At 38.3% G+C, this 18,020-nt stretch overlaps 1 protein-coding gene across 12 annotated transcripts in view; it reads left to right on the plus strand.

Moving 5' to 3' along the window:
- Positions 1-18,020, plus strand: part of TENM2 (teneurin transmembrane protein 2) — a 2,592,228-nt gene that overhangs the window by 1,961,738 nt on the left and 612,470 nt on the right. For 9 of the 12 annotated variants that reach the window (XM_056575104.1, XM_056575107.1, XM_056575110.1 and 6 more), the window contains one exon: positions 11,346-11,604. In XM_056575104.1, coding sequence (XP_056431079.1) covers positions 11,346-11,604 — 259 coding nt within the window. The remainder of the gene's footprint in view (positions 1-11,345; positions 11,605-18,020) is intronic. The other 3 variants (XM_056575105.1, XM_056575108.1, XM_056575109.1) reach the window with 1 other exon arrangement.

Here is an 18,020-nt window from a genome sequence, read left to right on the forward strand (position 1 = left end):
TGATATCACATCAACATCTTGAGTACATGGATTCATATCATAAAGGGCAAATGGAAAGCATCTTACAGGAAAAATAGAAAGATTTAATGATGTAGAAACATCTCTGCCACCCACTAATAGTGTTTTTTGGACGCAGTTATACTGATCACATGGTGGCATGTACAGCATGAAATATCACTGGTGGAAGAATGACTCAATTCAGCTTTGGCTTTTTAAAAGCTTAATCTAGCCAAATCAATTTTTGTTAACATTACTCGCATCGTACCACTTTAAAGATGGAAATAAAAAGTTCAACAACAAGAAAATGCTAAATTCTCAAACTTCCATACCTTGCTTAAATAGCTAAGCTTCAATTTAATCCTCAATTTCCAATGTGCTAGCTTTCTTAGCATCAGATTCCTGCTGGCAATAAGTAGCAAGAGGTCTGCTTGTAAAGCATCCTGATTGGCATCAAACTGTTAACATTTATTTGTGCCCACGCATATATCAGTAGCATTGGGTTTTTTCACCAGATGTTCAATATCCCACTAATGTGAAGGGAACTCCCACCTACTCACTTAACAGTTTTGCTCCTAATAATTTTCATACACATCAAACCTTTCTAAATTCTAAATGATCCAAGCAGTCATCATGCAGCATCGAGCGATGAAGAACATGCCAACCTTTTATTGGCTGCAACGATAATATATTTATATAACCAATGATTGCTTTCCGCCTTGCTGCTAAAAATATGCAAAAAGTAAAAAATCTGTTAAAAGCTATGTTTAATAATCCTCTCATCCAGTGAACATACTCCACATGTGCCGCTGCGCTATTTTCAGACATAATCATACTGCTACCAAATAAAAGCTGCAAATTTTGTAGGTTTTAACAAACCTACTTAGTATTAAATAAGAGTAAGATAAACCCAAATACCAAATTATTTAAAGACTGGTCATAGAGATCCATTTTCTTGAAGAACAATAAAAGACACCTCCTCTACAGTATTTACAGTCGGATTTACAGTAGGCTTTTTTGGGGAAGAAAAGAGCAAGAAAATGGTATGGACAAACCACCACATTCAGATGTTAGCTAGATGCCAATAGGGAAATATAAAACACCATACCTTCAATGTTTCTTTTTTGTTGTTTGGTAGCCAGTGTCAGCTTCTTGAAATCACAGCATGCTCTTTGCCCAATTTGTGGCATTTTTCCTCCCATAGACTTCTATGGGTTGAAACAAATCCAATGAAGAAACATATATGTAAATGTATGCCCCCCCCCCCCATTCTTTACAGATCACATGGGGTCCATAGGTAATGGTCACAGTTCACCTCCTAGACCTGCCTACATTGAACTCTGCACAAGTCAATTTAGCATGAAACTTTCCCAAAGTAGTCCATGAGTCATTCCTAAAACCACTGTTTTTGTGTCCATGTGGCTGCTATAAAGCAATTCTCTGAAGTGTTAACAGAACAGAGCACACACAGAGAAGAGAGTTCTGCCCCTATTATATATGTATCAGAAAATAGAATTAATTAGAATAAAAAAAACATGCAATTTGGAGAAAAAACATTAATAAAAAAAGTTTTATTATACTACACAGGTAACAATAATGCCTCATAGTGTCCATCTTTTTCCTTTTTTACAGTATATCGGGTAATCCACAGTATTTAAAATGTTATAGCACTACGGTATATATGTTACACTGATTATAGTGTGAATTACATCCCAGAGCTGTATTCACAAAAGAAACGGTAAACATTGTCAGGAGAATGCACTTTAACAAAGAAAGCTGTAAACAGTATTGAATGTAGCTCCAAACTATAATATAGGAGGTAAATAAAGAACAGTACCAGATACTGTATAGAACATAATGAAGGAGATTTATCATTCTTTTCAAACATATGGCTTTTATATGACAAGTTTTTTTTTAACTTACTTTTGCTTACGTGCACCCTATTTATCAAATAGTTGCACGAATCGGGAAACCTGCTTACAAATTTTTTAAAGCAGAAAATGTTTCCCTTATGTTAATAGCTGAAGTTCTTCATCAACCCTGTGCGAATGTGTGTGTCTGAATGTATAACTACTACTCCAATCATGGAACAGACTCCTTTCCATGATGGGAGTAGTAGTTCCCTGGTTTTGGGAGTCTGCAGGTGGCTGGGGAGGCTACATTAGTGTTTGTACTACTACTCCCATCATGCAACAGATTCTGTTCCATGTTGGGGGTAATAGTACAGGGGATAAGGGATTGATCGCATCGGGTCTCACTTCTGAGACCCAATATGATCAGCAGTTATAAAGCAGGGGAGCGGGCGGCATGCTCCGCTCCCCTGCGATTTATATACTACTGTGTAAACTTTAATTTTTAAATCCCCCGCCGGGAGCCCTGAATGGCCGGCACCGAGGAGCCATTCTGGGCTCCCGGCGGGGTTTTAAACTACTACTTTGTCACCCAAATTTATGCCCCCATGCATGTTTATAATAATTCATTGGACCCAGTGTGTTTATAATAATTAATTGGCCCCAGTGTGTTTATCACAATTCACTGGCCCCAGTGTGTTTATAATAATTCACTGGCCCCAGTGTGTTTATAATAATTCACTGGCCCCAGTGTGTTTATAATAATTCATTGGCCCCAGTTTGCTTATTCCTCATCCCTCTGCCTGCTCCTCATCTTCTTGGAGCAGGGCAGCAGTGGGGACATGTCGGGAACCGGCGGCAGTGAATGAATGTAGGATTCATTTATTCACCGCCAGACGTATGCACTTTCTGTAAGCCAGGTTGGACCTGGAATACATATGCGACTTTTAACCCCTTAAGGACCAAGTGGTTTTCTGTTTTTGCACTCGTTTTTTCCTCCTTGCATTTAAAAATCATAACCCTTTCAATTTTGCACCTAATTTTTTGCGCCACCAATTCTACTTTGTAAAGACATTGGTAATTTTACCCAAAAATCTTTTTACCCAAATTTTTTTTTAAACTTTTTCTTTTTACACTTTTAGTCCCCTTAGGGGACTTTTAGGAGGAATCATTAGATTCCTCATACAGATCACTATGATTGAATAGAACCATAGTGATCTGGGTGCTCTGCGCTCGAATGATAAAGCCTGGTCCTGCCAGGCTGTATCATTTAGAGAGCTGGAGCCGACACAAGAGCATAGGTGAGCCCGCCCCCCCCCCCCCCGCGCGCGCGATCGCGCTTTGGGGGGAGCGATCCACCCCACTGGTCCACCGGGGACTGAATATAGGGTTAATAGCCACCCACAGTGATTCCTGCAGCTGGGGGCCGGCCAGTATGACACGGGCTCGAGTCAGGAGCCCGCGTCATACCCGGTTAAGGGCCATTGGACGTGTATACACGTCCATGGTCCTTAAGAGGTTAAATTTAGATGCAACTTTTTTTCTTCATAAATAGTGACTATCGCAATTGATAAATACATGACATACTGGAAAGTTAGATAAAAAATTATTACGTGAGCAGATTTCAGAAATGTGCTTTTTTTACACCAAAAAAAATCTACCACGGAGCTTGATAAATGTCCTTCAATAGGTTTACAAAGTTACTTTATGTAGTATCATTCTATATGTAAAAGATGAACTGACATTTTAATAAAAAGAACAGAAAAATAAAAGGATCATTTCTAATTTCTAAGATCTGCTGTGTAGGTTGACTTATGAATGCTCTAAACCTCTTCTTAGGTAGTAGTTGTAATTGTGGCAATGCAAATGTATAATATTTTTTTTTACCTTTCCATATGAAAGTCTTGAAAATGCCTAAACCCTAAAGGTCAAATTTTTCTAGGTACTACCAGTTTAATTAACCCTTTCATGACCCGTGATTTTTCTGTTTGTGCACTTCCGTTTTTTCCTCCTTACCTTTTAAAAAACCATAACTCTTTCAATTTTGCACCTAAAAATCTATATGATGGCTTATTTTTTGCACCACCAATTCTACTTTGTAATGACATCAGTCATTTTACCCAAAAATCTACGGCAAAACAGAAAATAAATAATTGTGCGACAAAATTGAAGAAAAAACAAAATGTTTTTAATTTTGGGGGCTTCCGTTTCTACACAGTGCATTTTTCGGTAAAAATGACACCCTCCCTTTATTCTGTAGGTCCATACGATTAAAATGATACCCTACTTATATAGGTTTAATTTTGTTGTACTTCTGGAAAAAATCATAACTACTCGCAGGAAAATGTATACATTTAAATTGTCATCTTCTGACCCCTATAACTTTTTTATTTTTCTGCTTACGAGGCAGTAAAATACAGTTTTAGCGGTACCATTTTTGTATTGATCGGACTTTTTGATTGCTTTTTATTAATTTTTTCATGATATAAAAAGTGACCAAAACTATGCTATTTTGGACTTTGGAATTTTTTTGCTCGTATGCCATTAACCGTGCGGTTTAATTAATGATATATTTTTAGAATTCAGACATTTCCACATGTGGTGATACCACATATGTTTATTTTTATTTACACTTTTATTTTTTTATTTTTTAAATGGGGAGAGGGGTGTGATTCTTACTTTTAAATAATCTTTATTAACTTTTTCTAAACATTTTTTTTGCAATGTTATAGCTCCCATAGGGGGCTATAACACTGCACACACTGATCTTTTACATTGAGTATTGTTATCCCATAGAATAACATTGCTCAATGATTCTGCCGATTAACTGCTCATGCCTGGATCCAAGGCACTAAGCAGTCATTCGGCGATCGGACACCAGGAGGCATGTAAGGGGACCCTCCTTGTGTCCTACAGCTGTTTGGGATGCTGCAATTTCACCCCAAACAGCCCCCTGAGCTAACTGGCATTTATTAACTTTCACTTTAGATGCAGCGATCAAATTTGAATGCCGCATCTAAAGGGTTAACCACGATCAGTGCCGTGCGCTAGTAGCCACGGGTCCTGGCCGTTGCTAGGTGTCGGGCCCGACCCGCTATGATGCGGGGCCACGGCGTGGCCCCACGTTATAGAATGGGAGCCGACCCATGAGTACATGTATGTCATGGGTCGGGAAGGGGTTAACTAGACATTTAACCAAATATCTTCCTTAGGCTATGTTTCCGCTTGTTTTTTTTTTACTGCATTTTTTTTTGCCATTTTTGCATTTTGTGGAAATTGCTTTTTTGGGTACCAAAAAAAAAAAAAAAGGATGCAGTAGGGATGGGAAAAATTTATTTAGCGAAATTTACATTTTTAATAAAGAAATTTTTATACATTTTTAATAAAGTGATTTTTAACATTTTTTTTTAGGTAGTACTACTACTCCCAGCATGGAACAGACTGTTTCATGATGGGAGTAGTAGTACCTGTACTAATAGACACATCACCCCGGGTGTCACTCCTGTCACCCGATACAGTGCACACAACTCTGCTCTGTACTCCGGACAGTAATGTGAATAGAAATTCACCTCACTCGTTCATATTTTTCGCCCAGATTGGGGATTGGCTGGATGGTTGCAGCCAATCACCGCTCTCAGCGGGAAATATGAATGAGTGATGTTCTATTCATATCACTGGCCGTCCTGAGTATAGTAAAGAGATGCGAGCGCTGTAGAGAGCCGCTCCGCATCTCTGCAATAGATAGGACGATCGCATCGGGTGTCAGGAGTGACACCCGCTGTGATCAGTCCTTAACTGCAGGTACTACTACTCCCAACATGGAGAATACTGCTCCATGCTGGGAGCTGTAGTACCTGCATTAATAGACAGATCACAGTGAGTGTTTAACTTCTGACACCTGTTGCGATCTGTTGATTAATGCAGGTACTACAGCGCCCATTATTGAGCAGAGTGTGCTCCATGTTGGGAGTAGTATTACCTGCAGTTAAGGAAAGATCACAGCGAATGTCACTCCTGACACCCGCTGTTATCCTCCTGTTTAATGTATAAAAAAGTGAAAAACACACATTCTACAATTTTACTATTGTCGGCTAAATTTTTAGTGCCCTGCTTGCACACATAAATTGATCCCTGTTTAAAACTTAATAACAATTTAATTATAAAAACAAAGATTAATTTCGTATCTCCATCACTTTTTTGGATCGTTAAGTCCAAAAAAGAATAAAAACTGCCTGCAAATACACCAAAGTTAAAACTCACATGGTGTTTTTCTTGGCTTTTTTTTTACTCCCATAGACTTCTATGGGAGAAAAACACCATGATTTCAGGGGGAACAACGCCATAGGCTCAACATGCTGCAACTTTGCAAAACCGTCAAGGACCTGAAAAAGAGTGAAAAAAGCCAAAAGGATTAAAAATAAAATGGCAAACTGAAAAAAGCTAAGTGGAAAAAGAATTTAGCATTTTTTCATAGATTTACACCTAACATCAATGAAAAAACGCCATGGGGGCCGTTAAACGCTAAAATAAAAAAATAAAAAACAACAAGTTGAAACTTAGCCTTAGGCCTACAGCACTCGGCTATTTACATTAGACCTAACTGGCAGCTAATTTACTTACTGTATGAAATACAACAGGGCACAGCATGCGAGTGAATACTAACCATCCTGGTTTTGTGTATTAGGAGGCATTGCAACGAAAACCAGATAAATAAGAGCTCCATCTAGTGATACCTGTTGTGTAATAACTTGACTTGTTTCCTGATTAGCACATTATGATAATCCACGGAATCAATAAAATATTATAAAATGTAAGTCATCCAATATCAAACAGTACATTCTGTATATATGCTAGAAAAGCTATGTCAAATATCAGGACTGTGAACAAAAATGTATCATATACTTTACATGACAAAATGTAACAGAAGGTCTTCAGATGTGAGAACACTTGAACAAGTCGGTCAGAAGGAGTGCTGGCAATGTGTATCATTTTTCCAGAAACATTCCTTGACAGTGAGATGTGATATTTCATAATACAATACTTAATTTGCATTGTTTTCTCATCAGAAGAAATGTTGTATTGTTTGCAGCTACGAGCTGTGCACAGAATGTGAGGACTGGTAATAAATGTAATCTGATTTCGCAGACGTTCTACACATTAAGTATTAGAATGTCCTAATCATCAGCAAATGCAAGGATGTCAGGCTGGCCCCAGGGAGATGTTATTTTCCTTTAAAATTCAAAGTGCCTGGCACAGAGCAACTCATACATTGGGGCCTATGGTATGATTTTTGGTTTATGGCCTTACTGTTCTCATAAATTCCACTTATGTATTATTTACCCATTTACCGCTTGGGGCATCCGCAGTGCATTCTGGGATATGCTCTGTGCCCTTTATGTCATTAAAGTCATTGACTGTAGAAATCAAACTGCAGAAGGCTGTGTGTAAGATGCATTTCAGGTGATGGATGCCAAGTAAACAGAAAGTGACCAGACATGAATGCATCAGGAAAACCAAACCTTCATTTTATTATTTATTATTGTTTATTATTTCCTTTGCCTATATAGCACCAACATATTCTGCAGCACAATTTTTTATGACACACTCATAAGGGTCAGTTTAGCTGAAAAACAATTGACTTATCTGTATATTTTGGAACCTAAAAGGTACCTATAAGGCTGGGTTCACATATGTCCGGCATCCAGCATAGGTGAACTCAGCCTAGATCTGTACGCAACTGATGCCACAAATGATAACAAGTTTTCATCAGTTGCATGGCATCTGGCATCCATTGTTTCTGGACGGCAGACAGGGGAACGCAGCAATCTGCTCTCCGACGTGTCCAACCATCCGGTGTCAAAATTGAGATGCTGGATGATTGTGAACGGTCCCATTCAAATGAATGGGATCTGTTCTAACATCAGTTTCCCTCCGGTGCACGACAGAGAATAACTATGCCGGACTCCTGATATATATTAACCCAGCCTAACATAGCCAAGTGAACATAAAGAGAACATTCAGACCCCATGCATATGATGTCCTTGGTGGGATCTGAATCCTGGCCACCTTTAGGTTATGTTCACACTGTGTAAAAATTACAGGCAGATTTTTTTGCACAGAAATGTGTGTAAAAAATATGTCTATATATATATTGTTCATACTTTTTTCCTCAATCGATAGTTTTCTGCTGGCTCCCATGGCACAGGAGAAATATTGAAAAAACTACAGAGTGTAATAGGAGAGTTTCGAGAAAAAAAAAATCTGCCTTGCTTTGTTAAAGGCTGCAGGTTCCATTAAAAAAGGAGTCCGCAGGGCTCTGGTGTACAGGTACAACATGTAACATTATTTAGACTGTAATAACAGACTATGTATGAGGTGTTCAATTCACTAAATATGACCCTGGTTTAATGATTTGTATGTAAGTTCGTACAAAAAGGAAATTCCTAAATATAAATCATAGATGTTAAATGGTCAATAGCAATATTGCTCCTTCTTCACATAAGTAATTTATATGTTCTATATTATTCAAGTCAATTTCCAGTGAATTGATATTAAGTGGCTGCTGGGTTGAAATGGTAGTTACTCAACTGTGTATCAGTGTGACTTATAAGACCTTTATCATCACTGGCTTCCTTCCCAGAATTTCCTTTTGGCCTCTCCTTAACTGTAATTATATTTATTTTAGTACTTTATTACTCAGTATATCTTATTATTTCTCAGTCTACAACATGCTTAATGTTCAAAGTCCAATTGCTTGCAACCACCGCATATAAAGCTCTACAAGTATTTATCTATATCCATGTATTTATTGATCAGGTAATAAATGGCTGTTTAGCCTCAGCGTCTTTAGCTTCAGGATCTAAAGGCATAATATAACATGCTGGATAAAACGCAGGGTTTATATAGAAATACATACAAGTCTGCTAGATTTTTCTAAACTATTGCATTATCTATGTTGTTTGAAGCAAAAGCACAGAAAAGTGAATGTTTATCATCCAGTCTACAAATAACTATTTTATGGACCATATAATACCATTTTATAGCAGCCATTATTAGAAGACGCAAGGATTTAATCTGCCAAAAGGGTCTGGACTATTTTTCTACCTATAAAGGGATTACCCAAAATGTTTATATTAACCCCCTCCGGGTACAGAAGTATGCAACAGGTTCAGTAACTGAGCCTGCTTCATACATGGCTGGTGACAGCAGCAGAAGACAGTCACCATCAATGATTGATATAGGAAAACAGTTTTATGCTACCCATGTAACAGTCTCACAATTCAGTGTAATGCATTGAACTTGATCCTGCATTATGAACACCATAAATAAAAAAAGAAATTCCAAAATTGCTGATTTAGGCTAGGTTTCCACACAGGTTTCTTATTGGCAATTTTTTTTTTTTTTTTTTTTTACAACTGCCACTGCAGATTTTGAGCCAAAGTCAGAAGTGGATCTATGGGGAAGGAGAAGTATTAGTCCTCTATATTCCCTATTCTTTTTCAATATACTCAAAAACTGCAAGTTAAAAAAAAAAAAAAAAAGGCCAGTAAAAAAAAAAAAAAAATTTCACATCTACCTATGAAATGTACCACATTTTAAAGGACTATTCCAGCGCTGCTTTTCTTAATCTTATTGTGCCTGGTCTGAAAAAATACAAAAACAAACCTTAACTCACCTTCCTCCATTCCCTCGTTGTGCTGGTATCGGTCTTTGGTCCGGGTCTTCTTCCTGCGTCCGTGTACATGGATGGTCACATTGCGGTCCTGCCTTGGCCAGTCATAAAAGATAACATGTTTATTTTTTTATATGGTATAATTTTTGTCCCACAAATTTGCTCCTGACCACTGGAGGTGCACAAATATGACCACTTTCCATTGAAATAAATAGAAAGTATGGAAAGTGGCAAGTGCCTGGCCAGCAAGACCATTAACATCTTGTATAAAATTTTTTATCCACATGTCTCCATTAGGGTACGTTCACACATACGCAGATTTGATGTGCAGGATTTGATGCACAGGATTTTCTGTTGCAGATTTCAATGTTACAAATCCTGTGCATATAATCTGCGAAGGATCCTGTATGTGTGAACATACCCATAGGGTACATTCAGACGAGCGGATTTACAGCGCGAATTTCACTGCGGATTTGCAGCTGAAGGATCTCTGTATGCTGCCTATACATGTGCCTGCTTGGAGCGGCAATACGCCGCTACGAGCAGACACACTATGATGTGTGAATTGCCGCGCGCATGCGCAGTATACTCGCACATCGCAGCAGCTCTCGGCCCAGCTCATAGAGAAGGGAGAGTGGCCGCGATGTGTGCGAGTACACCGCGCATGCACGGGTCTCGCACGTAGCGGCGTATTGCCTCTCCGAGCAGGCACATGTACTCTTTTTTTTAAACTGCAGTTTTTCAGCTAAATTCAGAAGTAGATCCAGAAGAAAGGAAAAGTACAAGTTATTTCTTTATATTTCCCATTCCTCTTGAATACACCTCTGGCTTTGAATTAAAAGCTACAGTGGCAGTTTTCCAAAAATCAGCAAAGAAAAAACCTGTCTGGAAACCTAGCCTAAGGGCTTATTCACGCGAACGGATTTCTTTTAAACTCACAGTGGATCTCCCGCTTTGAAAAGGGGTAGGACATATGTGCGCTACCTGTAGCAGATTTTTGGCAGTGGAGTCTCCACTGTTGAAAATCTTCCGCAGACCCTATTGACACTAAAGTCAGTGAACGAGCCCTAAGGGTACATTCACACGGGTAGATTACCTGTGGAATTACCGCAGCAGAATTTGCTACCATTGATTTCAATGGGTCATCAGAAAATCCGCAATAGAGGCAGATTTTCAGATTTTCCTTCAGACCCATTGAAGTCAATGTTAGCTATATCCGCTGTGGATTTTCCACAGCAAATACACAGCAGAAATTCTGCACATAATTCTCCCATATGAACGCACAGTGCATCCAGTGGAAAGAGGAATTATACACCCTTCCTTTATATTTCCTATTCCTCTTAAATACATTTCAGGCTTTGGCTCTGAAACTGCAGTCACAGTATTCCAAAAATAAACTATATCTGCCAAGTGGAAATGCAGCCTTAATATGAACGATAAATTGGGGGAAATTTATCAAAACCTATGCAAAGGGAAAGTGGAACAGTTGCCCATAGCAACCAATATGATTGATAAATCTTTTCCATTGTTCATAATATGGATTACAGTAACTTTTGTCATAATTCATTGTGACATCTAAACACATTATTTATATTTATCCAAGGTACTGCAGGAAATCTGCTGTATTATATTAACTTAAAATATGAGTTACCATGCCCCAAAGTGCCAGTCTGTATGCATACATTTATTTCTTTAGTCTACGTATTGTCTGACAGTTTAGGTATAGTCATGATATTTGTTTGTTCTTAGCATTTGTGCTAAATGTTTGATTTTCATATCTGTAAATTAGGTACAAATTGTAACAACAAATGTTCCTGTTATTCCAGGCCCGACAAATCATCATAGCCAGTCAACACTTCGGCCTCCTCTTCCTCCTCCTCACAACCACACTCTCTCTCACCACCACTCTTCTGCCAATTCTCTAAATAAGAATTCCCTGACCAACCGAAGAAACCAGATTCATGCACCAGCACCGGCTCCCAATGATATGGCCACAACCCCAGAGTCGGTTCAGCTTCAGGACAGCTGGGTACTCAACAGCAATGTTCCACTGGAAACCAGGTACAGTGTGCCTCCTAGAATAAGGTACAAAACAAGGTTTCTTATTTGTTTATTTATTTATTTGTTTTCTGATCACAAGATAAAGGCGTATAGATGATAACTGCATTTATTATATGACATGATAGCAGGATAAAAACATGACTTCTCCAGTCTTTTGATGTTAATGGAGTTTTCCTGTATTATATTGTAAGATGTCCAGAGAATATTTGACTGGAGGCAAGCCCAATTTATCAATACTCGAAAGCTGCTTTAGCTTTACTGTTACCTTCAAAATAGTGATAAAGCTGAAGATCTGCATTTAGATATCTTTCAATGTGTCCCAAAAGGGGAAAGAATATGAGTGTGGGCTTTTTAATTTAATTTTTTTACAAGCATCGAAGAAAGAATGGAATTAAAAAATGGAAGAAAGAACCTTATAGTCGGTCTGTAGGTATCTACCTATGCCTGTTTGACCCTGTGAAGTCAATATTTTGTTGCTAAGTTGTCAGTGTCAGTTCTGCTGTTACAAAAACAACTTTTCAGTGTGAAAACACAAGCAAAAAGTTCTAAGTTTGTTGATGGCTCTAAACAAAGAGATGGGGGCCTTTCCAGGTTTCATGCTGTGTTCAGTCATCAAATCTGCAGCAGATCCTGTATGTGTGAATGTACCCTTAAGGCCCTTTTACACAGGGCCGATTGCTATAAATAGCATTATCTTTTGTATGAAAATAGAGTTCATGGCACTCATCGGTTGGTTGCAGTCCTTTAGTCAGAATTCACTGACAAACACATGTCAAGGTTTAGGGAGTATGACTTGTATTTGATACCCTGAGCCTTGGCAATGTCTTTTTGGGAGGATTCTAAATATAGCGCTGTAAAGCGACCACAAAGTGTAATGAACTCTCCTTTCATAAAATGGTTGATGTTTGACCATGAACTGAAGTCACCCCCCTGTCGTAGCCTTAGTTAGCAGTGACAAGCATTTTTTACTACATGTTGATCAATAGCAATGCATTTTAGTAGTTTGTACATTTATAGATGCAGCACTGCCATTTATGTGTATATATTATGTATATACATCTCTACAGGGTGGGCCATTTATATGGATACACCTTAATAAAATGGGAATGGTTGGTGATATTAACTTCCTGTTTGTGGCACATTAGTATATGTGAGCGGGGAAACTTTTCAAGATGGGTGGTGACCATGGCGGCCATTTTGAAGTCAGACATTTTGAATCCAACTTTTCAATAGGAAGAGGGTCATGTGACACATCAAACTTATTAGGAATTTCACAAGAAAAACAATGATTGGTTTTAACGTACAAGTTACAAGTTTCTGACCACTTATAAAATGTGTTCAATGTGCTGCAAATTGTGTTGGATTGTCAATGCAACCCTCTTCTCCCACTTTTCACACACACTGATAGCAACACCGCAGGAGAAATGCTAGCATCTGGTATCTTCACAGCATAGACAATTGCCTTCAGATGTGAATGGTGAAGTTAACAAACAAAACCACCGCTATTGGTCTGACACTAACCCACATTGGATAGATCCCTCCAAGACTGTTGGAACACAAAAATTGATGGTATGGTGTGGTATATGGGGTACAAAGATAGTGGGGCCATTCTTCATCAATGGAAACCTCAAAGCCACTGGATATGCAAAATTGCTACATGGTGATAATGTGTTTCCCTCTTTATGCACTGAAGCTGGCACGTTCCCTGAGTTTTTCCAGCAAGATGGTGCACCACCACATTATGGATGTCAGATCCGAGCATTCCTAGATGAACAGTTTTCTGGAAAGTGGATTGGTCATCGTGGGCCAGTTGAATGGCCCCCAAGGTCTCCCGATCTGACCCCCTTAGACTTTTATCTTTGTGGTCATCTGAAGGCAATTGTCTATGCTGTGAAGATACGAGATGTGCAGCACCTGAAACTACGGATACTGGAAGCCTGTGCTAGCATTTCTTCTGCGGTGTTGCTATCAGTGTGTGAAGAGTGGGAGAAGGGGGTTGCATTGACAATCCAGCACAATGGGCAGCACATTGAACACATTTTATAAGTGGTCAGAAACATGTAAATAACTCATGAAAGAATATAGTTACATTAAAACCAAGCACATCATTGTTTTTCTTGTGAAATTCCCAATAAGTTTGATGTGTCACATGACCCTCTTCCTATTGAAAAAACGAAATTTGGATACAAAATGGCCAACTTCAAAATGGCCACCATGGTTTCCCCCCCCCCACATATACTAATGTGCCACAAACAGGAAGTTAATATCACCAACCATTCACATTTTATTAAGGTGTATCCATATAAATGGCCCACCCTGTATATTATTTAAAAAAAAATATGTTTTATTTTCTGAATTCATGAGGCATCCCCCTTTAAAATGATTTACATATGTTGAAGGGCATGTGTCAGATGAGAACATGAATTATGTACATTGGCCAAGGGCTGCACATTGACGAACACTGATCTTCAATGATCAGCACTTGTCTAACAAGCCTTACCACATCTCAGTCAGTTGAAGGACGGGCCGCATGAATGATCACTGGATCACTTTGATTCCTTTAATTTTGGATGCACGTCACCATTTAAAGGGGCCTTTACTCAAGCTGCTAGTGTCAGGAATGTAATCTGTTTGTATATACTGTATAAACTGCTATAAAATGAAGACCATAAGCCATGTTAGTACAGAACACCTAGGGAAAACACTGTATGGTAAAATGTATTTTTATTCATCACTAAATCATTGTAGGTGTAATGCATGTGGTTAATCTTAGTTTAGTTTCGAATTTGGCAGCCCCTGATACATGTTTAAGCACGTTACATGACTGTTTTAGAACTGTTGTGAAAATCATTGTAAGAGAGTGGATATTAGTATTTCTGACCAATAAATTAAGGTTGTCATCCCCTAAATTGATTTGAAACCTCTGAGATATTCTTCAATATTTGGAGCTAGAAATTGCTGTTTCAAATCAGGCAGGTTTTGCCATATATTGTTAGAGATTTGAGAGAAAGGTCAAAGGTATTTTCTATCCCAACTTTGGTGTAATAAATCTTAGGATGACTCCATCAGCACCCCCAGAGACTCTGTTGACAGAATACATTTAAAAAGCATGAAAATGGCCTTTATTCGCTCGTCGTATGCTGTAATGCTGAATATAAAACCAGAATATAAAATTCCACGCTGATTTCCAGCACACACTTTCTTAACATCCAGTATTTTTCTCATGATTATTTCGGCTGTATGGCATTGAACATCTTATAACAGCTAGAAATCAGTCATCTAAACATTTTCACAGATAAATTGGCCACACAAAGTACTATATCTGCAGGTCACTTTTCAAGATATGTCAGGGGCCTGACTATTTAGACATTGTAAGTATTTCTATGGAAATCACAGCTGCAGCAAAAAAAAAATAATAATAATAATAATAAATTAGGGCTGGGTTCATACTTAACAAATTGCTGCATCTTTGAGGCATTTGAATTTCTTTTTCTTTTCTTTTCTTTTATAAAGAAATTTCACGTCCAGAAGTTTGCTAAAATTGCAGTGCTTTATGTTTTCTAAAAAGCAGCATCACTTAGGTACATCATAATATTTTTTATCTTATGTTTTGCTATAGGCTCCTCTATAGGACATGAGAAATTGCAAGGGGGGGGGGGGGGGGGAGCAAAACATGTAAAAAAAAATGTATGCAAAAAAAAAAAAAAAAAACTTGAAAGAAAAGAACTGTGTTTTTCACATGCCAGAAGTTTTTCATTAAGTTTCTTTTGGCCAGGGCATATGCATGCTGAATGATTAGATCACTGATCTACAAATTTATTGCAATAAAGTGTACAAGTTATCTAGTGATGACATAGTACATAGTCATAGATACAAGGTTAGATTGAATTCATAATAATGGATTTATCTTCTTAAGACCATGTTCACACATCAGAATTAAACAGCGAAATCGGGCTAAAAGATTTAGCTCAGAAATTCTGTTGTAGCAGACTGCCATTGCTTTCAGTGGGATTCTGCTGCACCATGCACATAGAGGAATTTCCACAGTGGAAATATTTACTGCAGAGATCCTGATTCTGGCCTTGGCTGAAAGAACTGACATGTCAAATAGTTCAGTGCATAGTGCAGCAGAATCCTATAGAAATCAATGGAGAAGATCGAGTGGAAACCAAAGATAGCCGTGCTGGTGGTGCGATCCACAGACAAAGATACAGATTAAATTAACCGTAAATCGATTTATTTGCCAACCATAAGGCGTTTCAGGGCGTTGGAGCCCCTTCGTCAGATGTACTAGTGTGGTATGTACATCTGACGAAGGGGCTCCCATGCCCTGAAATGTGTTATGGTTGGCAAATAAAGTGTTTGATGGTTAATATCATTTGGATCTTTGTCCTTGGATTGCACCACCAGCCCAGCTTTCTTTTGTTTCCACTTTATCTGCAACTGTTCGGCTGGAATTTACTCAAGCCAATACCGGGAGGCAGCACCATGCTATCCATGCTATCATGTAGTTTTACACAACTGAATGAGGTGAGCGATTTGTCGAAATACTGTGTGGTTAGAATTAGCTATATGTTCCATTGATTTGGCAATATTGCCCTATGAGGAGCTTTGCCTGTTTATTCCATATACACAGCATTGAAATCAATGGGACTCTGCTGCAATGTAATTTCCGAGCGGAGTATTCCTGAAGAATTCCACTATGTGAACTTAGCCTAATTCTCAATGCAGAAACCAGTGCACATTAAGGACCTCTTCATGCTACTGAAATTCTGGGCAGAATGTACATACGGATATTCACTCACAGCGGAAATTCCATAGGCTTTGGGCAGATTAATTTAAGGCAGATTCCATTTAGAATTTTTGTCTGGAGTTTTTGCTGAAACCACATGGAAATTCTGTTGGAATCTGCCTCAAATTTCTTAGGTTATATTTACACGGAGGAATGTCCACCTGGAAATATTCCGGGCTGACATTTTGCAGACATCGCTGTCGACAGAACATGTCGGAGCTAGGACTGCTCAGAATTGTCGTGTCTTCATAGACAGCAATGCATTTGCGGGTGAATTTCGCTGAAAAAATAGACAAGTGTATTCTTTAGGTGCATGCCGGAATCGGATAATCTGCCGGATGCACAGTGGAGCAGAATCCTATTGAATCCTATTTTTGTGTGGAAATGCTACAGATAGCTAAATTTGATAAGTGTCCTCTATTGCTGTTGATGATTTTTTATTTTTTTTTACATAAATTATTGCTTTTGAATCCTCCAAGAAAGGCAAGATCTGAAAATAGTTTTAGGGGCCCCTACATTTTTAGCTAATGCATAAGACTTAGTATGATTCTCACAAATACTCTTTTGATCCTAAGATCTGCAAATTTCTATTTGTAAATGTAATTGCTCAGTGGTATGGCAATTGAAGGGGTTGTCTAGTCTCACAAATCTCGTGTCTGTGCTCAGGCTGACAAAACCACGTATAAAAGCTTATACACATCTGTCTCAATCCCCAGCCTTGTCTGCTCTGACAGAGCCCAATTCCAGAAGTGCTTCCTGTTTTCATTTTAACATGCAATGATGGGCATGTGGAAAGTGAATAAAGCACTGCTGAGCAAGGAGCAGTTACTGCCAGGACAAGGTGGTGATCAAGAGTATGCATGTGCTCGAAACGCGTCCATGTTTGCAGTGTAACACTGTCTAGGTGGCGAGTCGTGTGTGCTATGTTTGTTGCTAACTTTTAACTTTGGATACAAATAAAAGCCTATTTTTTATGGAATTGCTGTATCATAATTTCTCTTCATTAATTTGTATTATTGTTTCAATAAAACAGCAAGCTGCAGTGACTCAAGGTAGTTGCATGTTGTTGTTTTTTTGTTTTATAATTTTTTTTACACTACCCCCAGACATATATAAAATTAGATTTCTTACCCCTGCCTGGACAACTCCTCAAATATTGGATCTATACTATATCAAATACCGATCACATACCTATCACCAAAACAACTGGGCTTAACCGAGTAATTATTTCATTGCAGTTTAAAAGAATCATTGCTCCAAAACATTTGTTGTGTTAAAAAAATTGCTAAATACTTGGGGAAACAATAAATCACTGAATTGTAAGCTTAGGCTAGGTTCACATTGCTGTTGTGCGGGTCAAAGCACAACTGACTCCACCGGGGATCTACTAGTTTACTGGAGAAAAAAAAAATAGTGCATCCTTTTTTATTCTCCGCTAAACTCCTGTCGTTTTAATCACATTGCTGACAAAGCTTCCTTTAGTGGAGCCAGAACTAGCCTTAAATGCCACCCTAAATGGTTTTGTAATCTTTAAAGGTACATCAGTCTTTGTCTTTTTTATTTTTTGTAAATTTTTGAAAGCACATGTCTTTTCCACAAACGTAATTGTTACATGTTGTGTAAAATTGGACCTCAAACATTAGATCCC

The sequence above is a fragment of the Hyla sarda genome, chromosome 4, assembly GCF_029499605.1.
Source record: "Hyla sarda isolate aHylSar1 chromosome 4, aHylSar1.hap1, whole genome shotgun sequence".
Classification (NCBI taxonomy): Eukaryota; Metazoa; Chordata; class Amphibia; order Anura; family Hylidae; genus Hyla; species Hyla sarda.